Here is a 25,181-nt window from a genome sequence, read left to right as displayed (position 1 = left end):
GGAGTACTAAAGGGGCAGGCATTCGCATGTATGTACGTAGCTCTGAAAATGAGGCCTTTTTAGATCATGTTCATTTAGGACAAGATTTTAAAGGAAAGGCCATTTTAAGTGAATCAGTTCCTTCTTAATAGAATGTTTGAGAACAGATGGGTAGACAAATACAGGCAGTACAGGAGGAGGCATGAAAACCTTAGTGACAGATCATACTAAAAAGATTTTTGTTTTTCAGTCTATCTTCATTTATCCTTTGTGACTTCTGCAAACCACTTCTAACACAAATCTTTTTCTGCCTGATCTGACACTTACCTGTGATCTCTGTGAAATGTAATCATGACATCATTCCCAATTCCACTTATGATGGAATTTACAGAGTACTAGCAAAAAGCACTAACCTGATTCACTGTTGTGCCTACAGACCCCTGGAGCACCATCTGAAGCATTTTGGGGTCTGCTGGATCCTGATGTGTTGCAAATGCCAACTCCTGAGTCTTTTTCTGCATATCTTCAATAGCAACTTCAATTGGGGTTAAGATGATCTGGATGAAATAACATTAGGTCAGTGTCCTGACTGAAAACTATTTAATGAGCTTTATATATAATCAATTTTTTAAAAAGTGGAGACTAAGTATAAATTATTGTCCAATAACATAATTCCAAACTTTGGATGCCTTAAAAAAAAAAAAATCAACCTTTTAAAGCATAAACCAAGGGTAAACTAGGGACCAAGAAAAGAAGCTGAAATTAATGACTCAAAAATGGGTAAACTTCTAGTACGTTTACACATGAGGGGCAGTACATAATGCTACATCCACACTGTTCTCACATGGCTGCAATGTATTGGTTTCATTAATCCTAGTTCCCTGTTTGGGGACTTACCTCCTCCTTGTGAGTGACATTGACCCTTGTTTTAATATAAGGAAAGGCATGAGAAGTAGTCAGAATGGTCTTCCGTTTGAATTGTTCATGAAGCTCCCCATGGGCACGGCCATCTAAAGTGAAGGGCGTACAGTACATGAAACGGCGAAGATTATAATTTTTGTCAAAATAGGTGATTCTGTCCTTCATCTCATATGTGTCAAAGTATGGCTCCACATAGGTAATCTGAATGTATGCCTAGGAAAGAAAAAAAGCCCTTCATTTTCTCACTGTTAAGTCATCGTTTAGTCCTTCTCCCTCAAAACCACAGTCTCAGAGATATACGTATGTACATTCTGGTCTAATTAACCATACCTTGTTAGGATCTAATTTACACTTGTCTACAGGATTAGAGTCCTTGATTACTTCAACCACATCCTCTCCAAATCTTTCTCCATAAAATCCCTACAATAAAGAAAAAGAAACCTTTTACATGAAGTTAACATTAGAGAGTAGAGAAAGCCTCTCAGGGAGACTTCTGACCAAAATTAGGCTAAGTTCTTGTACAACCATCCGAATAATTACAAAATAATTATTTAGGTTCACAAAAATTATACTTAGCCTATTAATCTGATTTTATTCCCAACACTCACTTTAACACAAAATAAAATAACAATTTTCTCCAATAAAAATACTGGATTCCATAAGAGGTCCTCAAGAAAAACAAAAAGGGAACAGAAAGCAGAAACAAAAGAAGCTCAGTATCTTTGATGTATAGAATCTTACTATTGAGTTTGACAGATATGGGTCAATGAACCAGCATTCATTTTATGAATGATTTAATATTCCAGAATTTTCAAATAAAGGCATTGATCTGTTGAAAGTTTTATACTGGTTTAGATTTTGAAAAGTCAGCCCAGTCAAGAATGTAGTAACTTTGCCATTTAACACTGAGTAGCAGCATGGGCAATGGATGGAGATATTCAATAGGAAAAATTAAATCTGAATCTTCAAAGGAGAACCCCTGCTCTTCCCTCAAAGATAAGTTTTATGATTGAGTAAATTTGGAAGACACCATGTCAGCATTTCCCAAGACTTATTTAGCTCTTAAAAAATAAAAAGTCACACTTTAAGCCAATTTATGGAAGGTGAACACAAGCATGTAACAGTCAAGAAATTAACATCAGCTGAGAATAAAAACAAGCCCCAGAACATTGCTTCTCCAACTATTATGTGAATAGAAATAACCCAGGGATCTTGTTAAAAATGATGAATTTTTTTCTTTTGTTTCAAGTTTTTATTTCAATTCTCATTAGTTAACATATAGGGTAATATTGGTTTCAGGAGTAGAATTCAGTGATTCATCACTTACATATAATACCTGGTGCTTAACACAAGTGCCCCCCCCCCCCCTTTTTTTAATGTTTTATTATTTACTTTAGAGAGAGACAGCACAAGTTGGGGAGGAGCAGAGAGAGAGAGGGAGACACAAAATCTGAAGCAGACTGCAGGTTCTGAGCTGTCGGCACAGAGCTCGATGTGGGGCTCGAACTCATAAACCGCCAGATCATGACCTGACCTGAAGTCAGATGGCTCAACCTACTGCGCCACCCAGGCGCCCCATAAGTGCCCTACCATCACCCATCCACTCTCAGTTTGTTCTCTACAGTTAATGTCTCTTATGGTTTGCCTCCCCCCACCTCTCTTTTTTCCCCCCCTTCCCCTATCTTCATCTTTTTTGTTTCTTAAATTCCACATATGAATGAGTTCAGAACGTCTGGGGTAGGGTCTGAGACTCTACATTTCAAACAATCTCCTAGATGATGCCCGGTGCTTTCTAGTCCTGGACTGCCTTTTGAGTAAAAAGAATAAAGAAAGGTTGGAAAGAGTAACTACAGCAGAGAAGATTGGTAAACCTCTTAATATGAAAATTTATCATCTTGGTGAAAATGAATAAGGAGTGAAAAAGAAGGTTAAGGGGTTCTAAGAAGTGTTTTCAGGGTGTGATTTCAGGCTTTTAAGTCCTAAAGGAATCTCCCTGGGAATCAGGCCAAAGAGATAATGCACTTGGGTCAGAAATTTCTTGAGGTTCTAGTTCCAATTCTATTATTAGTTGCTACGTAACTGCTTATGTCTTTTTCTACAAAGTGCAGATAATACTATACACATTTCTCTGTAAATCACAGTAATTCTGAAGGGTGTAGGGCCTTCTAAGACAGATGTGAAAATAGAGCCTCAAAAAGAAGCAGTTAATATTATTTTACTGTTGCCATAAAAGATTTGAAGGATTAGAAAGCATATTACTGTACCTATCAAAAAATCTTTATTTTGTAAAGGAGTAGTTTGGCATGATCTGGTTTATTAAATGATTAGATCTGGATCTGACAGTCTATTCATCATAGAAAATACAAATTAAAGATGACATTTATAAACTACTGCAGCATTCACCTCCAATCTGTGAGAGATCTCCGCAAGTTTGGTTATTGCAGGCTCCTTGTAGACAAATTCCTGTTCATCCAAATCCCCGAACTTGGTTCCATAAAAACCAACACGAAAATAGGTGCCAAACATCCGCTTACCATCCTAGGTGTAGGAAAACAAAGAAACCTTAATACAAAGTTTTTTTGTTTTTTACATTATGTTTAGATTGCTACTACGGTATAAAATTCTCAAAAACTGCAAAAATATTTAATTTAAAATTACAATATTTTATTTCTCAAATGAACTTAAAAGGAAGTAAATAATCTTTCTTTTTCATTTTTTCTAACAAATAACGTTATGCAATTAGGACTTTTATCAAGTGACTAAGTCACATATGGTATAGGTTTTTCACAGTTTGTACCAAGTGACCACCTCAAATTGGTCTGTGTTTTTAAGTCCCTACGCAACTGAGATAAATTATTTTCCTTACTGTAAGAAAAGATGCTTGGGATACCATGAACTGTGTCTTAATTATTCTGAAATTACAGCATACTAAATAAAGTTAAATTTAAAAATAACACTGATATTTTTAGTTAGCATTTACCTTTATATATAATCCCTTTACAAATGTAATAAATGAGATCATGAAAGTTAAAAGCCGGGTATATAGCACCTGGCACAGAGGAGACAGTAAATGTCAAGACCATCAGGAAGCCCTGACATAAAAAATTTACAATAGGGAATCCCTCTGCCAATAAAAATATTTATACGTGGAAGAGTAACTAAAAATGGAATATAAAGGGGAAAATTCATGAATGAAAGATAAAAAGAGAAAAATTTGACATGAGTTGGTTATTCTAAAGTCCCCAAACCACCTACTGCATGCATTAACCACACATTCAAGTACGAAGTACACTAAGATCATCTGAACTCTTACACAGTGCATTTGAAAACAAATTCCTTCAATAAAGATAAAATATTTGGAAGCTTTCTATGCAGTCTTTACAGTTCATTTACAACGATATTTCAGAAGGATTTTATGGTAGTGCCTATATACAGAGCCACACATTAGTATTCAGAAACCTCTGAATTCTCTTTAAGCCTAATCTGTCTTATACTTATTTTTCCTATATTGAGTTCTTACTGGAAGGCAAAAGGATATGTAAAATAAGTCACAAATTAAACAGATAATTAAGCAAAACTCTGATCCTTAATACCAAAAAAAAAAAAAAAAAAAAAAAATAGAGTGAAAAAAAATACCCCCACATTTTTACCCAGAAGAAATACAGTTTTGAAGAAAAAAATGTCTCTGGCACTAAAGAAACTTGAGGCTTTTAATTTAAAGTTTCTTTTCAGGTGGTGCCTGGGTTGCTCTGTCAGTTGAGCATCCGATTCTTGTTTTTGGCTCAGGTCCTGATCCCAGAGTTGTGGGATCAAGCCTCACATCTCTCTCTCCCTCTGCCCCCCTCCCCCACTCTCTCTCTCTCTCTCTCCCGCAATAAAAATTTTAAAAATAAAAATTTTTTTAGTTATTTCAAAATTTAATAGGCATAAAAATTAAGCTCTATAGCAAATTAAATCTCTGTAGACAAAAAGGTATTAAATTCTGATTAAAACCATCAGTAAGTCAATAAAATAATATAACAGCAAATTTTGACATAAGGAATGAAGGCACTGCATGGAAAGTGAAAATGGCATTTGAGAAAATCAACGATTTGTGATAGTTAGGTTTCAAAAATGTCATACACATGTGTAGATATACATTACTACTTTTTAAAAACCACAAATACTAGGGGCGCCTGGGTGGCTCAGTCGGTTAAGCGTCCGACTTCGGCTCAGGTCATGATCTTGTTGTTCATGAGTTCGAGCCCCACATTGGGCTCTGTGCTGACAGCTCAGAGCTTGGAGCCTGCTTCAGATTCTGTGTCTCCCTCTCTCTCTGCCCCTGCCTAGCTTGCTGTCTCTCCCTCTCAAAAATAAGTAAACATTTAAAAAATTAATTAAATAAAGAAAAACCACAAATACTAACGTTTTCTTATTCTGGCTCTATTCCTCTCAGAGGTTTCCAACTTCAAACACTATTCCAAATCTTTAATATTGTGGCTTTTTAAATATGTGAAGACTGCTATTAGGCCTTGTTTCCCTTAGCTAAACTTTCCAGTTGTCAATCATCTTTATATGATAGGAATTACTATCTTGTTTACATTTTATCAGTTTTTCAACGCCACCTTTCAACGTGTGGAATCCCAGAAATAGACACAATATTGCTGATGTGATCTGATCAGTGCAGGGATTAGTGGGCTCACTGACTCCCTCCATATAAACTTGAATTTTATTAATGCAGCTTGTAACTAGTTAGTAGGCTTAAACTTCTTATTTACTTTCTCATACTGACATTCAGATCAAGGAAAAAAAGTATTGAGTGCTGATAATGTGTTAGACACTATTCATACTCAGTAATATGAAAATAAAAATAAAAATAAAAAGACTTGGCCTCTCAAGAAAGTAAAGGATATACTAAAATAATTACAGTAAAAATGGTCATGTGCTGTAATAAAAAGTGGTATTGAGAAAGGAAAGATTAATCCTGCTGGAGTCAGATCTCAAAAGAGGTGACACACAGGGTTCTACAACTCAAAAGAATGGCTAAGTGGATGTGGGAAGGAAGGAAAGAAGAGGGAGAAAGCAGAGAGAGAAAGAAAGAAAAGTCGTAGAAAGGCACAAAACAGAATGTGAGGGAAACCACTCATCCATTCACATATTTATTTAGTGCCTACTATATGTCGGCAAACTGTTCTAGATGTTTGTGAGAAATCAGTGAACAGAAGAGACAAAGAGTGTGGTCAGGGTGGGTCTCACCAAAAGGGGACATGTGAGCAAAGATGTGACGGAGGTGTGAGAGTGATTTATGTGGACCTGTGGGGAAAAGCATTCCAGGCAGAAGCCTACCCAGTATGTTTGAGGAACAAGGAAGGTGGCTAGTGCAGTTGAAGGGGAGTGTGCAAGAGGTAGAATGGAGTAGATCAGAGTTAACTCTGAGGAGTTACTGGAACTGAGAATGAATGTGTGTGCACTGGCATGGGAGAGGGAACAGCAGCAGAAGGAAGACTAAGAGTTTGAGGAAATTTAGCTTCAATTTACAAAGAGTTCCCTAGTGTAAAACCATTGACTCTACATGTTCATGAAAGCATAATTATACATATAGTTTCCTCCTCAGGAAAAACCTCACTTCATTTTATTTCCTCCTCAGTTCTGGACCACAGGATGACACTGGTTTTCCACTTTCCTATCACCTTGCCTCTCTTTTTTCTAGCATTACTTTTCCTTACGGCCATGAATTCTTTCTGAGATTCCTATCATTTCCACACTCCAACTTAATTCTTCCTTGGCAGTTCTACTTATTGGTTCCACAATCTCATGGGATGAAACCATGTCCCAGACAAGGAAATCCATCTACTCATCTATCCATGTCTCCAATGGCTGAGATGTCTTATGACAAATGGATTTAAAATCTTTTCTACTTTTGTTATCTTTATTTAGCAAGAACATTCTATTGAGTTGGTTGTGTAGTTCTATAATAATATCACTACAACTTTTATCCTCACGTAACTGTTTTCTGCTACACTTTCTTCAAGGTAATTGATTTCCAGAAAAGCATACCACTATTTCATACAGTGGTAATTTCTGTCCCTCCTCGTCTACCAGATCTATTTCTCTTATAGAGCACAAACATTTTTTATCAGTTTATTTAGCCATAGATGTCAGCTTGGAAACATAACACCTCTTAGACTTCATTAGCCAAAATGTGTTAACATAAGTAGCGGTGATGATGATGATGATGATGATGTTATAGTAACAATAAAAATAATCTCTAATATTTTTAAATGACTTACTATGTGCTACACACTGGCTATCCCCTTTACATGCATCATTGTTAATTCTTACCACAATTATGAGATAGGTATCATTTTTTCACTCTCATTTTATAGAGGAGGAAAAGTAATTTGCCCAAGGTCACACTGTTACTCAGTGTTGGAGCTGGGAGTTAAAGACCAATATATTTGACACCTTAAGTCCAAGTTCTTAATTAAGGTATAAAAATCCCAGGGGTGCCTGGGTGGCTCAGTTGACTGGGCGTCTGACTTCGGCTCAGGTCATGATCTCACCATTCGCGGGTCCAAGCCCCATGTTGGGCTCTGTGCTGATAGCTCAGAGCCTGGAGCCTGCTTTAGATTCTGTGTCTCCTCTCTCTCCACCCCTCCTCTGCTTCCACTTACCTCTCTCTCTCAAAAATAAATAAAAACATTAAAAAAAATAAGCTATAAAAATCCCTATGCCCTATATACTGATACACAAACACTAGGACATCAGTATGATCTCTAAGCCATCTTCCACTTCTCTTATGTTTTCCTTGGTAATTTTTGACAATTTCCTTGAGTAAGCCTTTTGAGAATTACTGGATACCTCCCATCCTATGGTTTGTCTTTCTCTATGTTACAACACTATCCTCTACCATAGTTGTTTTTGCATGCTTGCATTTCCTTCCTTCCATACTCTAATATGATAACCAGGTTGGTGATTCACCTACTGAACATATTCTAAGATATATCCTACTACATTTCTTATCAGAGGTTCAGTTTTTACCATTACATGGCCAGTCCGGGAAAAAGAAATCACATCTAATATCATCTACACAGTACATGTTTGCTGTCCATATCTTTCTTTTTCTCCTGAAGAGTAGCATAAGGGCAGAACACAATCAGCAGTACAGCACTGTCAGGTGCTCAGTCATGGGTCTGTACCAATTATCAGGGAGTCACTAACTACCCAAAAGGCATCTCCTCCTGAAGATAAGATTCTTCCTACCTATTATGTTTTCCTTAACTTTCTTAATATCTGACTTAACATTCCAGAAGTAAAGACTGTGCTCTTGGAATTTTCTTCATTCCCTTCTTTCAGAGACTACCCCCACCTCCATTATATTGCAGTTTCCAATTCTGCTCTACCTTTACTTGCTTAGATAAGTTAATTTATCTCACTTAGCTTTAGCATGGCGTAAAGCATATAAAAACCAAACACTGCCCCACATTCATGTCCATCCAGCCAAATGACAAGAGGTAAGACACAGCCCTTTTCCGTGCTTCAATCTCAAAAGTTAGGGTGCCCCACTTTTCTTTAGTGGTCCAGCAGGAAGAGTTTGGCTTCACAAAGCTAATAAGCCCACCTTCTCTAGCCTTTCTGGAGAATATAAGATATACTTACTAGGGTGGTGATATTCCCTTTAAAGAAAAATGTTATCTTTTAAGAAGAAAAATTGAGGGGTGCCTGGGTGGCTCAGTAGGTTAAGTGTCCGACCTCAGCTCAGGTCATGATCTAATGCTTCATGGGTTCATTCGAGCCCCACGTTGGGCTCTGTTTTGACAGCTCAGAGCCTGAAGCCCGCTTCAGGTTCTGTGTCTGCCTCTCTCTCTGCCCCTCCCCCACTCATGCTCTGTGTCTCTCTCAAAAATAAATAAACATTAAAAAATTAAAAAGAAAAAAATTGAGAAAAGTGTCATATGACTATAGCCAATGTTTGGAGATTGATTATTCTGAAAAATTCAAACTTGCATTAATCTACCTCTGAAATTGATCACTGTGGCACATGGATAAATACATCTTTTAGAAATGAAACACACACACAAAATATGAAATCAGTATAAGAATTTCCATATAGAAATTCAGTATTTCTTTTTCTAAAAATATTTTTAAAATGTAGTCATAAGAAAGAAATGATTAAAAAACATTTTATTTCCTATTATTTTAAGAAAAATAAATGGGCTTGGGAAAAAGTGAATACTACATAGCCATTAAGGTACTGAAACTGCCAGAGCAGATAACAGCCACTATGATTTATGAAGAGTTCATGATTTGTTATTTTGCATGATTAAACACTTTACCAAACTGCTAAGTGTCAAGTTTTAGAGTTATCTTTTACACACAGACACACGCATGCGCGCGCGCGCACACACACACACACATCCCTCAAAAGCTTTGCCAACTCAAATAATTTGTACCAAATCAAACAGCATAATGAAAAATGAAACACACTAATATATAAGCCCAGGTAGTGGGCTATAAGTCAGGTAGTGAGTTACCAATTCAAAGAGCCTTTCTACAATGTATAAGTCATCCTTACTGGATATTAAACCAGTTAGACTTCTTTGAGAATACTAGGATATTAGCTAGGAAACATAGCTTTCAGAAAAAAATGAAATCACTGAAGTTTTCCCAGAGTCAAAAAGAAAAATATTCACAAGATAGGAACTTACCACAATAGACAATAGTAAAAGTAGGGAGTAGGGTCAGCAACCAGGGGCAAGAGAGAAGAGAAAACAGAAAGCATTTTAATTAGGGAAATTTCAAAACAAATAAGCAGCAAATGGTAGCAAACACATTTTTAAAATGCAAGCATCCATTTAAGTTTTACAAGGGAAAAAGCAAAAAACAAACGTGCAACAATTTTAGAAGCTACAAAGCTAAAAGTCCAGTGAAAGGCAGTGACAAGAATATAAACAAAAAAAAGTCTGTGTGACTTTTACCATGCAATCAACATGATGACAGAATGGTATTAATGTCATAACCAGTGAAAATTATACCTTTCAGGGGTCGATTTAGCATCAAGCAGACTAGTGATAAACTGCTCAGAGGTTTCAATGTGTCTTTTCTCATGCCTACTTTTCAGCTAATTTCATTTCATGTTAGGAAATCCCTAAGGAACTGTACCACTCACAGATTAACCATGGCAAGTCTCTTTCTAGATCTCTTCACTGAGCCACAAAAAATGAGGAATTATATATTAGATATTAATAAGATCATATGCATTTAATCTGGAGAATTAAGGTAGATGTAAAAGACTGGCTTCATCTGAAGAAAAGCAAAAGGTGGGGACTAATTCAGAAATGAAAGAAACATAGCAGCAACGTTTATTCCCAAGGTTTTCTATTTGGGTCCCCAAATAAGGACTGTAGTACAAAACCAGAGAAAGCCTACGCTGTTGAACCAACATAAATCTGACCTCAAAGTGAGAGGCAAAGCAGACAACTGTACAAATATACCTACCTTAAAATAAACCTGATTAATACCTTGCTTTACCTCGTCAACATAAAGTAGGGCACAGTTTATAGAATTCTTTCCTTCCCAGAAAGATTTAAAACAACAGCAATCAATTCTTCCTGGCTTTTTTTCAGGTAAAATCTGATTCACATAGAACTTTCCAAAAGCCTACCTACTACATAAAAGGAAGCATATGTAGTCTTCATTAAACACGAATTATCAAACTGTCAGTACAGGAGGTCAAAGTAAATTTCATGTTCTCTCAGTCTCTTTATCCCTTCTGCCAACAAAATTTAAATGACAAAGTGAATTTCCTTCTTCAGTATTGCTTCTACTCAAGGTGAAGTGACTCCAGATCAAATCAACACATTATTTCATCAATTCTAAGACGCACGTTTTTTGGGGCCCACATTTTAATATCTCTGTAGTTAGCATTCATCTTTCCACTGATGGCTGTTGTGCTTTAATATGTTTTTATTCTTCTTTCTTAAAGGCATATAAAATAATGGTATGTCTTACAATTGATGGCGTCTTTGATCAGATGAAATATGGTATTTTTTAGTTACACCTCTGAGCAATAACACATAAATCGACCTCTGTAAAATGAGGTGAAACAGTATGGTTAAAAAAAGAAATCTGTGTGTAAATGTTGATGAAAGAAAATGCTTCAAAGGATAAAAACAAACTAAAGTGATGACAAAGTGGCTCATTTACCAAAGAATCTCATTAGTGTAACATAGGAATTTCCATGCACTGCCTGCAACCTCTTAATAAATTGCTTAAAATAACTTAACAGTATTTTAACAAAATTTCTTTGGTTAATGAATTCAGTTGATAGCAGATAGCAACAGAATGCCCACAGCTAGCACATGTGGGCAAAGCATTGGCATAAGAAATCTGATCAAATCAATCTATTAGTGTCTTTAACTAACTAAAACATTACCTACCTCCCAGCCAGTACTCTGTATAATAAAAAGTAAAAAAGGGCAAGTCATAAAAAAAACTGTTTCAAAAGAACAAAAAAAGGCCAAAAGGAACTTCAGCAGTGTAAGGTACCATATATCGTAAATTCTTCTCCGCGAATAGAAGACAGCAGGATATTTTAAACACCATATTCTTTCACTTGAGATCTGTGATAATTTTATAAACTGCTTGTTCAAAACCTAGTAGTTAAAATTTCATCTTTTAAAAACTCTAATAAGGGAAAGTACACATTTTGGTGAAAAAGAGACAGCTGCTTGTTTCATGAATGTGTCTGAATTAGATCTCTAACTACGGAGTTGCGCTTTGCTGAACTACCCAGGGTAAACTGGAACAGAAATCACAATTTTGCTCAGATGCTTATGATACTAATGTATGAAAATTTCTTGCAAACTACCAGCTCCAGGTGTTCCAGACCTGCCGTGTAATTTGCACTTTACAGCTCTAGAAGCTGGGATGAGGCTCCTTTGACAGTATATGTACAACTGACTATAAAAAGACCCACCTGTTACCATTATGAATCCTAATAAATCTCCTGCAACTTCAATGTTTTAGTAGTGATAATAAAATAGTGGCTTAACAGTGTAGCAGCCCTGTTTTAAGACGATTAACGTTTTTCAGATTCTATCAATTCATCTAGAATAGCTTAGTTCATGGCAAGAAAGAGGTCAAGCTGACAGAGGGTACAGCAGGACTAGTAATGAATACAAAAGTAGATAATCAATACTCCACTTCCTTCTTAGATGATGGTAGTAGCAGATAACAGCACAGGTAGCCCAGAGAAGGGAATGGAAAAATGGGGAAGGAGGAGGCTCAATAAGATATTTCAGAGTATTTTAACAGAGCCCAGATTTTAGTTTCATTTTTTGTTAATCAACTGCTAATAGCTGACTTCATTTTTTAAACCAAGCTTATGCTAATTTTAATTTTGGTGATAATATGTGGATTCCATGAACTATAAACAAGTACTAAAATCATACTATTATAATCGAATAAACAAAAGATAACCGTTTTATTCATTATTTTCACTAAATACTATTTTCATGTTAGAAATATATTAAAGGATGACTGAATGGAACATCTAGGAAAAACAGTTACTGTTGAGTTGAAAACATTAACAATATTAGTTTATTAGACTTTAATATCATTTAATAAAAAACTACCTTACATATAAAAATTTTTGGCAGCAAAAGAAATCCATGTAAAAATCAGATTTATAATTTTAACCCATACTGTGAAACAAAAAGAACTCATGATTTAAAAAAAAATTTGCTAACTACTAATTAGTTTTTAAAAGTGAAGAAAAAAACTGTGTAGAAAATTTAGGATGATCATTATCTACCCTAAGTAAATTCATTTTTTGTTAATGAGTCTGCTCTGGCCATGAACCATCATTTTGACATTGTTCATTTATAATCTGATTAAAACGGTCATTTCACTGGATCTAGTTTGACATCAGTACAAAGCAACACTAATGCTTTTAGACAGTTTTCTCCATTTACACTGAAGCTAGAAATTGCAGTCATTACCTGATGAACAATTTTGCTGAATGCTTCTTGAAGTTTACCATGAATTGTGGATAGTTTCTTTGCATCCCGATTAGCTTCATGAATAGGAATAAGTACTTTGTAAACCTCGTTTACTGCTTCATACATGCCAGCCTATAAAAATAATGTTATATGTTTTCTGTTACATTGATATGAAAGTAAATAATTACAATTTATGAATTCACAATATTTCTACTAAGGCAATACCAATGACACTTTCCCAAAAGGACATAAAAATTAACACTACTAATGTTTAATTTTATTAACTCTTAATAAAAGAATTTTACACAACGTATTGATTCCTCCAGATGGATGGATGGATGGATGGATGGATGGATGGATGGTGTGTGTGTGTGTGTGTGTGTGTGTGTATTTAACATATGTTAAGTTTAAATTTCTGTTTAAGTTAAATTGAATATTTTGCTATCTACCCAGTAATTACTTCACTAGTGTGTATGTGTCGGTACTTACACAGGCATATAAACTATTGCAGAATTCTGAGCAGTGGAATAAAAGAAATCTGATTATTAATTATTACACTGGTCACAGATATCAGATAACTTGTGGCCTCCTGGCAAACTAAAATTATTTACATTTCTAAAATATTAAATTGGCACAGGAACTCTTACTGGAAATATCCGATGGGAAAATATCAGTTATCTTTCACAAAATGTAAGAAGGTTCTAAGCTACCAGATTTTATTCCACTAGGGGGCAGTTAGCCAGTGGCTGGCCAAGGGTTGCTCTGCCTATAATCAAAGTGATGGACAAAATGTGTTTGTACTGCTATTCTGTTTTCTTGTCCTTAATAATGAATTGGTGGCTGTAGTGAAGGAAGAAAGAGATGTTTTCCAAGAGCCGCTGAATTCGTATTACCACACAAATCAGCAAACATATTTTCCCAAGGAAATAAACATACGGTTCTGATATTTTCCAGTAAAAGTTCACAGGAATTTATGCAATCATATAACTATAATAGTGAAATAAATACAGTGTAACTAAAATGTCCCAGTAATTATTATAATTAAGATTAAACGGATTCACTGAAAAACAGTGAATTTCATAATTATATGCTATTACAAAAGAACTTCTGTAATACAGGCCACTGCACTACTGTGAATTATTAAAATTGCACACATACACACAAACACAGAGTGTGTATTTATTAAAATATTCCATTAATAGCAAAAAAACATTTTTTCCCTGCTAGTTCAGATCACGTAAAATGAAACTCAAGGAGCAGGGATCCAGGGGAGCAATCAGAACAGTTGAGGGCCTCACACAGGAAATTTTATTTTATTTTTCAGACAGGAAATTTTAAAATGGTCAATCACCTAACATTCTTAGAGTCTCTGAATAATTATATTTATGTAAACTCATTCTAAACATCAATAATGATGAATAGGATGATAATGGCAAACAGTAATACTTATTTGGAGCCAGACATTGTGATAAGCAGTTTACATATATTAACTCATTTAATCCTAACAACACTCCTACGTGATAGGTACTATTCTTAGATGCATTTAAATAGATGAGAAAAATGAATCATTGATAGGTTGAGTAATTTGTGCCTGAAGTGATTTAACTACTAAGGTAGCAGAGGTAGGATTTGAAGTCTGGTTGTATGCCTTCTAAATCGATGCCTTTAACCAATACATTGCAAGGTAGGGTTAAGGCCAGGAGAATAACCAATTTCCAATAGCAGTACAATGGTGAAGAAGGGCAGCATTGCATATTACGTTAAGTTTCTCTCTTCCCCCAACATGAACTTCAAGACTCCTTATCCGTGGTGCTGGGACACTAAATACTCAGCAGAAATGTCAGAAAAGTCCTGGGGCGCCTCGGTGGCTCAGTCAGTTAAGCATCTGACTCTTGATTTGGGCTCAGGTCATGATCTCACAGTTCGTGAGGTCAAGCCCACATTGGGCTCTGCGCTGACAGTGCAGGGCCTGCTTGGGATTCTCTCTCTCTCTCTCTCTCTCTCTCCCTCTCTCTGCTCTTTCCCCTGTTTGCACTACCCCCTCTCTCTTCTCTCAAATAAATGTTAAAAAAAAATTTTTTTTAATGAAAGAAAGTAAGCAGGGATTTGGCTAACTATCTTTCCCTTCTTTAATAATCATCCCATCTAAGGGGTGCCTGGGTGGCTCAGTCGGTTAAGCGTCTGACTTCAGCTCAGGTCACAATCTGTGGTTTGTGAGTCTAGCCCCACATCAGGCTCTGTGCTAACAGCTCAGAGCCTGGAGCCTCCTTCAGATTCTGTGTTTCCCCCTCTTTCTGCGCCTCCATGCTCATGCTCTCTGTCTCTCAATAATAAATAAACGTTAAAAAATGATTTGATTAACAAAACTGCTTCAATTCTTCACATAAAGATAGGGAGGGACAAGGACTGGGGTTACATAGCATGGGACATTAGGTCAGGCAAGGGAACTAGGAGATAGTTCATAAAGTTCCTGATAAGTAAGCTCCAGGACTCTAACATCTACCTAATAGGGGTCCCTATGCAACCCATGAGATGAGTGGCTATAATTTTCCTGAGCACCAGGGCAACATCTGACATACTAAAAAGAAGATTCTTCCTTTCATTCAACAGACCAGCTCTATAGCTACAGCCGTGTTAGTCTACTTGAACAGGAACTTAAATCATCCAGAGGTTTTCTGTTTTGGTCTGTTTTTTAATTTTAAGGTTTTAGAAAATGTCTGGTGCTAAAAGATTTATAAACTCCAAAAAAATCTGTTGTAGATTAAGTGATGGTTCATAAATAAGCAAACAAAAAATACTGGAGAATATGACAATTAAGATAAAAAGGAGTAAGCAATGATGAATCTATAGATAAGATCTGTTCTCAGTTCTTAAGGTACTTGGAGAAAACTAGCATAAAGGAAGAGCAGGGTCACAGGCAGAGAGAATACACATGTCATTAATAATCCAGAGGTATGTATCTGGGGAAAGAGAATGAACAGGAGTCATCTACCATAGAGAAAGAAGCAGCTGCTTGTTCCAGTAATCCCACGAGTCCTGTCTCAGTAAAGTACTTTCCAGAGCAGATACCTTCTTCATCTGGAGATACGACGTCATCTGAGACTGCAGATTCTTCTAAAACATTAGAGGAAATATTCTGGGGGAAAAAGTTGAAATGGCTTTAGATATGGAATTTCTTAGCATGAAAGATGTGTGTGAAGAAGGAACTGAAAATGAAATATAAATAGCAGCTTCGGTTTAAAAAGGGGGTGGGTAGTCAATGCAAAGATAAAAGACAAATTTCCAGAATCTTTCTCTATTTTGGAGATGACAATCAAATGGTACCATTATTGTCAGGTAACTTTTCCATTAATAAAAACCATGACAATGAAAAATATGAAAAATCATGGGCTAAGGAAAATAGCAATATGATACAGGACATCTCGAGAGACTTAAACAGGCTTTATTTTTAACTTCAATGATCTTGTCAAAACTCCCCAAGAGGAAAATTCAAGTATGAAATGGTGTTTTGGCTTGCTTAACAAACATTGAGTTAATGAAAAAACTCAGGTAAAACTCTTACCCAATGAGATTGGGATCAGCTAGTATTTCCAAAAAAGAAATAATACATACTACCTTAAATATTTTAACCTAAACATTTACAGCAGATAGACTCATCTGACATTTTTTGAAGTTGATCTCAGGCTTTTTCTTTGTGTATGGGTCTCCAGATCAGATTTTCATGTAATCTCTCTTGACTAGACAGCAATAACGCAATCTTCATTTAATATTTCCAGTTCTGGGGGTGCCTGAGTGTCTTGGTCCGTTGAGCATATGACTCTTGATTTTGGTTCAAGTCCTGATCTCAAGGTTGTGGGATCAAGCCCTGCTCTCCGGGCGCCATGCTGAGTGTAGAACCTGTTTAAGATTCTCTCTTTCTCTCCCCCTCTCTTTCCCTCTGCCCCTCTCCCCAGCTCATACTCTCCCTCTCTCTCTAAAAAAAAAATAGATTTCCAGTTCTGGTTTCTTCAGAGTAAAAACTTGAAACTTAAAAGGTTATCAAATTATCCTAGATTTCTAGGAGATTTCTCCCCAATCTTTTGTAGTTGGTCCAAAATTAATTCAATAGCAACTGTTGTGGAGACTCACTTTTATCAAGTCTTTGCAAAACATTTAACTTAGTTTTCAGAGAAACAATGACTGACTTCTTTCTTCATTCAGATTTCACCAGAGGACATAACATGTAATTAAATTTTGTAATTTCCCAGATCTGGCATTAACGGGTTTTGAAAAAAGCAAAGAAAGCATAACTGACTTCTGGTAAGCAAAGATTTCAACTAGTAGGTCAGAGGTATGTAACCCTAGTAGGGAGCAAACTATCATCTCTGAGCCATGGTATCTGCACATTTTATACAGGTATTGGAGAATGTTGGGTTATCTGATGTCTTAAGTAAAAGCCAATTGAGAGTTTCTACTGTATTCTGATTCTCAGCATTTTGGGTATATTTCATAGATGCTATGAAGCCCCTAGCAGTATAGGCAAAGAGAATAAATCTACTTAGCACTGATATTTAGAGGTAAAAAAAAAAATGAGGAAAGAAAACTAACAAGGAGTACTCTTTAAAAATGTATTCATGACAGTGACAGAGAACTGTTAATTTATCTTGTGAAACATCCCCTTCAGTCTTTATGCTGTCCTTACAAGCTGAGTGAATCTTAACAGCAGTGAGAAAAGTTAAAAGTATGAAGGACATACCTCGATTTAATGTAAACCTGGCAGATTCCTACCTGAAATGTTACACATCCCACAGGAAGGTATTTGCGGTCCTCCAGCATGCTCAAATACTCAGCAACAAGGGCTGCAGAGTGGACAAGGCACTGGGCAGCTTCAGCATGATTGCTGCGTTCTGAGTGTTTGCCAGCCATGTTCTGCAACCAGGTCAATCGCAGATCTGGAGAGGTCTGGTAGCCCTTGGCAATTCTAATTAGAACACAAATTCTTTTCAGTTAGCATTTGTTTCCCAAGCTGGAAGAGAACTTAGACTGCTTGTTTAGTGTTTACCTAGAGAGGTTTCCGCTATTGAACACAACCTATTAAGACAAGTTTTCAAATGGTATGAAAGTGTCTTTAAGTATGTTTAAAGAAGTAACTGTGGGCCCATGCAATGGTTAATAGATGTTTTTTTTGTAGGGGGACTAAAAAATGACATGGTATCAGTAAGGGAAAGCTATGGGAATTTACGTGTTCGTTAGGGGAATATAAAGAAATTTCATCGCCAAGAAAAAAAGATCTGTAAGATAGTATCATTGCATCATATTTATTTTAAGTAAAATGTTTGTTTTATTTGTCTTAAAAGACTCCAAAACTGTAAAAAGAGAGGGCCGTATGGCAAAGTTTTACTTGCATCTTTCAAGATATAAATAGGAATTACAAATTTCTCAAAATGTGCTCCTGCAAGTATCATGTTATAGGCACAACCATATTTAAAATCAGGAAAATTAATGTTAGAACATTAATACACTGTATTTTCTTCCCAAAGGGCTGATTTTTACATTTAAAATATGGGTCTTGGGTGTCTGCATGAAATCTAGGGCACGTGATCCCAAGGTGCTAAATATGTATCAATTATTTTTAAAAATCCTCATTTTTGATAATCAATAAATATACTAAACAATTATGCATAGTTCCCAGAGAAGTGACACAGGGGATCTGATCTACCATTAGAAAATGGCTTAAGTAATTCTGGTATGTTTATTTTTTTATCCAATGTTTTCTGTATGTTTTACCAATTTATTTTTTATTTAAATCCCAGTTAGTTACCATACAGTGTAATATTAGTTTCAGGTGAAGAATTTACTGATTCATCACTTACATACAACACCCAGTGCTCATCACAACCAGTACCCCTCTTAATGCCCATCACCCATTTAACCCATCCCCCTGCCCATCCTTCCTCCAGTAACTATCAGTTTATTCTCTACAGTTAAGAGTCTTTTTGTGGTTCTTTTTATGGCTGAGTAATATCCCATTGTGTATATATGCCACATCTTTATTCATTCATCAGTCAATGGACATTTGGGCTATTTCCACAATTTGGCTATTGTTGATAATGCTGCTATAAACATCGGGGTGCACGTACCCCTTCAAATTAGTATTTTTGTATCCTTTGGGTAAATACCTATTAGTGCAATTGCTGGATTGTAGGGTATTTCTATTTTTAACTTTTACCAATTTAAATCCATTATACGAGGTATAAATGAATCAAACAAATGATACCTGTACATCAGATCAATCAACATTTCAGGATCTTCCTGGTGTTCCTTCATTTTAACAGTATCAGAAAGAATCATATGGAGATTGAAAACCAAATCTTGAACCTGAAGCAGAGAATTTTATAAAAAACATTCTTTAATTATCATTTATTCACAGTCACCACATTAGTTTGGAAGATATTTTAGATAAATATCTGAAGATTGCAAAACAAATAATATGATACTGATGTAGTTCTAAAGAATGCGGGCATGCTGGGGTATGGTGAGTAAAGGGTAGTAAACTTTATACTAATTCCTGAGCTGGCTGGGTTTCGTTTTTTGGGTTTTTTTTTTTTTCTTTCTTTCAGTTTTCTCATCTGGAAACAAGTAGAACTAGAACTAGAAATAAAATGTAGGGATATACAGGATTCAAGAGGAAAACACAAAAGGATATTCTCTCCTATGTTTCTGATTCTACCAAAATGTAGTTTGTAAAAACCTTACTTTTTAAGGGAAATTACTGTTTCATTAATAAGTAGGAATAATATTTCATCATAAAGTTTCCTATTTATTTATACAGTGTCTATTTGTTGTATTTGTTATGAATTCACAGACTTACATACCAAAGATATCAACCTTTCCAAGAAGGAAGCATGGCTTATTGAAACAAAAAGATTCAGCACTATTTATAGCCTAGGATACGTGGCTTGAAAGAAAAATACGGGTTTTAAAAAACAAAATTTGATTTAACAATTTAGAAACTGTCTATTTATAATTCTATTTCAGTTAATTATCTAGAAAGCAGTGTTTCTGACCTGATCAGGAAATGTTGTTTCCCTCAATTCCAGATCTTCTTCAGCATATGTCAATATAGTCTTTAGAGAACGTCTTAAGAATTCCTCATTAAAATTTTGAGATGTGCCCACCAAGGAAGACAGTGACATGGTTACCTGCATTTTAACCCTAGCAAAGTTCTGTAACAGAGAAATTGTCAGGTCAGCATTTAATACAGAAAAGCTTAAAAGAAAAAAGTTTATACTTTTTTTACTTGCTAAATGAAAAAGTAAAAAAAAAAAAACCATTCCAAATAGTTATAAAAAATTTTTAGAAAGTAATAAAATATACATATTAAAATCTTATTTTAAAACCTTAAAACAAGACATAAAACAGAGTTTTGCTAAGAATAATATGCTACAAACAGAGTAAAAAAACAAAGCCATGTCTTAGAATTGAATTAGGGGCTCCTGGGTGGCTTAGTCGGTTAAGTGTCTGACTCTTGACTCTGGCTCAGGTCATGATCTCATGGTTCGTGTTCGAGCTCCGCATCTCTACCAGTGCAGAGCCTGCTTGGGAGTCTCTCTCTTCCCCCCTCCCTCTCTCTGACCCCTCCTCCCCTCATGTGCGTGCTCTCTCTCTCTCTCTCTCTCTCAAAAAAAAAAAAAAAAAAAAGTATGGGGTTGCATGCTTGGCTAAGTTGGTTGAGCATCCAAGTCTCTCTTGGTTTTGGCTCAGGACATGATCCCAGGGTCAAGGTATCAGCTCCATGCCTTAAGATTCTTTCTCCACCTGCCCCTCTTGCCTGCTCGCATGCATGTGTGCTCATTTACTCTCTCTCTCTCAAATAAAAAACATATGAACTTTAGGAAGGAAAGCAGAAATAAATAAAAGGCAGAATAAATAAGAAACTCAAGGCAAAAACAAAAACCAGAAATAGAAGACATAAAATAGGAGGTTACATGTGAGCTCACAATACTTGAAAAAAAAAAAAGATAAAAGACATTTAAACTTATAATTGGTAAAAGAAAGAAAGGATGTCATGGAGAGCACATAAGGGATTACGGGACAGAGAAATTCTGAGAAAAGGAACCACAATAATTGGAAATTTTAGAAGTGTTAAAAAAGAAAAGAAAAATGATAGACAAAAAGTAAAGCAAAACAAATCCAACATATGTATGTCTGTTTGGGAAAAACCCTAACCCTGGAAGAAAATATTCTATTTTACATTCAAGAAAACATTCTGAAATAAATTGAAAGCAGACATCATGTGGCTGAGAAAATTAACAAACATTGGTCAATACCAAGACCCATTCTAAAAAAGGTATTTAATTTTAAATCTAAAGAAAGAATCCCTAGAGCAGCTGGGAGGGGAAAAGTTATTTAAAAGGGAAGAAAGTATCAGGTCATCTTCAGATATCTCTACAACAATATGTAAAGCCAGAAGATGATGATATTCAAGTATCTTTTTTTTTTTCTTTTTTTCTATTAAGTGTTCTTTATCTGGTACATTTTACTGATCTTTCCCACCAACACCCTTTTTTTAAATTCAGTCTTAGGCAAAAAATTTCATAACCATCTTTGTTGTCCTTTAAATATAGAAAACACTAAACAATCAAGAATGTGAGAAATACTATTCCCAAGAACTATCTTGAGTAAACAACTAAAAGACAATATTTAGCCCAATAAGAGAGGATTAAAGCAAAAAAAAAAAAAAAAAAGTAACAAAAGATGTAACAGTTATGAGTATCAGTTTACTAAATAGATAATAGAGATAAGAGAAATAAACTATGTGTAGGCTATAAATCATCTCCTTCAGTCCAAGTGGACCAAAACCAAAAAAGGGTATAGAAAAATAGAATAATATAACTAATATGGTATATTTAACTCAGTACTCTGAAATAAAGAACACCTTTCTTTTTAAATGCTTAACATTTATTTCATGTCCACAGTACAAAAAATGAGACACAGTATCTACGTTGTATAATCACACTGCAATAAAACTGATAATTAATACCCAAACTTTGTAACAAAAAGGACTGTCAACTCTTCCAGTTAAAAGTACAAACTGGGGCCTGGGTGGCTCAGTCAGTTAAGCATCTGACTTCAGCTCAGGTCATGAACTCGCGGTTTGTGGGTTTGAGCCCTGCGTGGGGCTCTGTGCTGACAGCTCAGAGCCTGGAGCCTGCTTCAGATTCTGTGTTTCCCTCTCTCTCTGTTCCTCCCCCACTTGTGCGCTCGTTCTCTCTCTCTCTCTCTCTCTCTCTCTCTCTCTCTCAAAAATAAAGAGGAAAAAAAATTTTTTTAAAGTACAAACTGAAATTACAAAATACCTACAAAACAAGAATATGGAAAACTGTATATCAGAATCAATGAGATACCAATAAAAAGTGCTCCAAGGACAATCCTGGGCCTTAAATACGTACATAACTAAAAAAAAAAAAAAAAAAATGATGTAAACATTTGACTCAAAATTGCAAAAAAATACAACACATGAATATATGATCAAAAAAAATACTTTAACAAAAACATGGAATTCTTCAGACTGGTATATAGTCATAAAATATCAAATCAAGATTTTGATTTGATTTTGATTTTGATTTTAATTTTCTTTATCTGTATTTTCTTTTTACTTAATGATAATAATTAAATTTTCCAAAAGCTCAAGATACATTTATATTCTAATTTTTACTACTATATTTTATCTTTAGTGCAGGAAGCAAAATTGGAGATTCAGATTTTTAAGATATACACGCAATGAGAAATATCAACACAGTCTAAGATTAGTCTCAAAAAAAAAAAAAAAAAAATTCCATGCTCCCCCCAAAACATATTTACCAGATATTGCAGGAGTTATATTTCATTACGAATCCAGAGATAAATACTTACATTACCAATTTCAAAGTTCTGTCTCATAAGTAGGTACAGTGAGGCACTGGCATGTGACCGTATTGTACTAATGCTGCTGCTACAGTGTCGGAGAAGCCGGAGGCATAAGTCAGCACACTGCTCTGTTTCTTCTTCAAACAAGAGTTCAGGGAACTGTAAACAGACAAACAAAAACAAAAACACCAACACTGAACTGATGCAGTAGAAGTTCCAGAGATATATTAACATAGCCTGAACTAGAGATGTGTTAATATAGCCCAGTTTTCAAAAACAGTTCAGCAATGTTTGCTAATCGGCTAATATTGACAGATTGGGACTGAATACTGAATATGTCACTTATTAGCCAGTAGTGTAATGTTGGACAATGTCTCATCCATAAAATGGACCTAATGGTATTATCTACACGGGACTATGGGACTATCTGAGGAACATTAGACACTATGCATAAAACAATATAGTAACCATAACCAACATGTAATAATTCTATTAATATGTTTTATTATAAAATGCTATATAAGTAATTTTCATTGGTTCAAGTTTTAACAGCTCTGCATTCCAGATTAGATGACTATGATGAAATAGATACCTTCAAGATTTAAGAATATACCTACGTTCAGAAAACCAACATAGGAAATAAATATCTGAAGTAGTTGAACAAATGGAAGTACCTCCTATTCATCCACGGGGTAAGTTAATGTCAACGGAATGAACTACTTATACCTTAAATTGTTAAATAAATCAAGTTAATGACAGAAGGAGATTAAGAGAAAACAAGGAAAGCCCCATATTTTAAATCAGTTATTAATTTCAAGCTCTTCTCCACAACAAAACTTTTTCTTAATGTTTATTTTTGAGAGAGAGTGAGACAAGAGTGTGAACAGGGAAGGGGCAGAGAGAGAGGGAGACACAGAACCCGAAGCAGGCTCCAGGCTTCGAGCCACCAACAGAGAGCCCGACGCAGGGCTCGAACTCACAAACTGTGAGATCGTGACCTGAGCCAAAGTCAGACACTTAACTGACTGAACCACTCAAGCGCCCCCAAAACTACTGTTTTTTAAGCCCCAAACTGGTTACAAGTGATCCAAATAAGAGAGAACTGAAAAGGCAACTAGTAGAAGAGAGGCAAAAAAGAATCATGGGTCTTAGGTTATTAAAATTTGTTTTCAATTTTTTAATCTGTATTTATTTTTGAGAGACAGCATGTGAGCAGGGGAGGAGCAGAGAGAGAGGGAGACACAGAATCTGAAGCAGGCTCCAGGCTCCGAGCTGTCAGCACAGAGCCTGATGCGGGGCACGAATCCACAAACAGTGAGATCATGACCTGAGCCAAAGTCAGAAGCTCAACCGACTGAGCCACCCAGGCACCCCTTAAAATTTTTACTATATTAAACAAGGAGTGTTAAACGATCTTAGACAATATAAAGAAAGAAAGCCAAGTTGGACAAGACTGAAGGTACAAAAATAACCTACCTTTGAAACCAGGGCTCTCTGTGTAGCGAAACAGTGTTGTAGATAAACTGCACTTTGGTTACAGGCCATGCTATGCAGTAGGACTTTTAGCACCCCACCAAGGATGCTCTCTTTGGATTCTGTTACAGAAACTGTCTGCAATTTAAAAATAAATAAATTTTAAAAATAGATGAATTATGGCTCAATAAATGTTTTTTGCACAACCCCAATTCACCAAATCTATACTTTAAATCCTTCTTGTTTGTGTTCTTACCTGGACAACAATCTCTAATGTATCCAAAATGATTAGGTTTGCTTCAGTAGCCAGATTTCCATCAATCAGTGCTTCATGCTCAATCTCTGCTCTTGATCTAATACAAAATATTATAAGGATATTTACCTTTTAAAAGAGCCATAGATCCACAATTCAAAAAAGACTTAAAGATACATAGAAATAAAAAACTTGGAACCATTTGTCAGTATTTGCCTTAAAGAAAACTTGTAAGAGAATAAAAAGACAATTATTTTACACATTATAAGTGTTTTCTTCTACCCTACATTTTGTCAACCACGTCAGTACAGATTTTCACATCCCATTGTAATTCTACAATACCACTGAAAACAAATGTTTAGCTTTCAGAGATGTGGCAAACGCAGGAGCGTAGTTTTTATTCTCAATGGCACAGACACTAGGTGGTGCTATGTGGGCTTGTATTTAGGGCTGCTTCATGTAAAGCAATACTCAAAATGTTTAGTGTTCATCTTACTGCTTCAAGGATTTTCAACATATTTACTTAGGATAAAAGTACTTATTTTTTTCCAAATTGTCACCTAATTTTTCAGTATTTTTGTTATCAAAAATACAAAAAATTTTGCTATAGATTTTTGATACAGCAATTTTGATACAGAAAGTGATTTAACTCTTCCCCAAACTCTGGACAGAATCACTCAATAGAA

At 35.5% G+C, this 25,181-nt stretch overlaps 1 protein-coding gene across 6 annotated transcripts in view; it reads right to left on the bottom strand.

Annotated features, from left to right (window-relative positions):
* DOCK7 (dedicator of cytokinesis 7) overlaps positions 1-25,181 on the bottom strand; it is a 227,697-nt gene that overhangs the window by 17,306 nt on the left and 185,210 nt on the right. For 4 of the 6 annotated variants that reach the window (XM_049618558.1, XM_049618554.1, XM_049618556.1 and 1 more), the window contains 13 exons: positions 24,499-24,595; positions 24,246-24,380; positions 22,776-22,928; positions 19,928-20,086; positions 19,138-19,238; positions 17,649-17,841; positions 15,874-16,017; positions 12,882-13,013; positions 11,319-11,333; positions 3,304-3,429; positions 1,231-1,320; positions 877-1,113; positions 393-536 (listed from right to left, as the gene is read on the bottom strand). In XM_049618558.1, the coding sequence (XP_049474515.1) occupies positions 393-536; positions 877-1,113; positions 1,231-1,320; positions 3,304-3,429; positions 11,319-11,333; positions 12,882-13,013; positions 15,874-16,017; positions 17,649-17,841; positions 19,138-19,238; positions 19,928-20,086; positions 22,776-22,928; positions 24,246-24,380; positions 24,499-24,595 (1,726 nt within the window). Of the gene's footprint in view, positions 1-392; positions 537-876; positions 1,114-1,230; positions 1,321-3,303; positions 3,439-11,318; positions 11,334-12,881; positions 13,014-15,873; positions 16,018-17,648; positions 17,842-19,137; positions 19,239-19,927; positions 20,087-22,775; positions 22,929-24,245; positions 24,381-24,498; positions 24,596-25,181 lie in introns of all 6 variants that reach the window. The other 2 variants (XM_049618551.1, XM_049618555.1) reach the window with 1 other exon arrangement.

This window comes from Panthera uncia, assembly GCF_023721935.1.
Source record: "Panthera uncia isolate 11264 chromosome C1 unlocalized genomic scaffold, Puncia_PCG_1.0 HiC_scaffold_4, whole genome shotgun sequence".
NCBI classification, from domain to species: domain Eukaryota; kingdom Metazoa; phylum Chordata; class Mammalia; order Carnivora; family Felidae; genus Panthera; species Panthera uncia.
The sequence above is the reverse complement of the archived record's forward strand: the minus strand, read 5'-3'. Positions and strand labels throughout refer to the sequence as shown.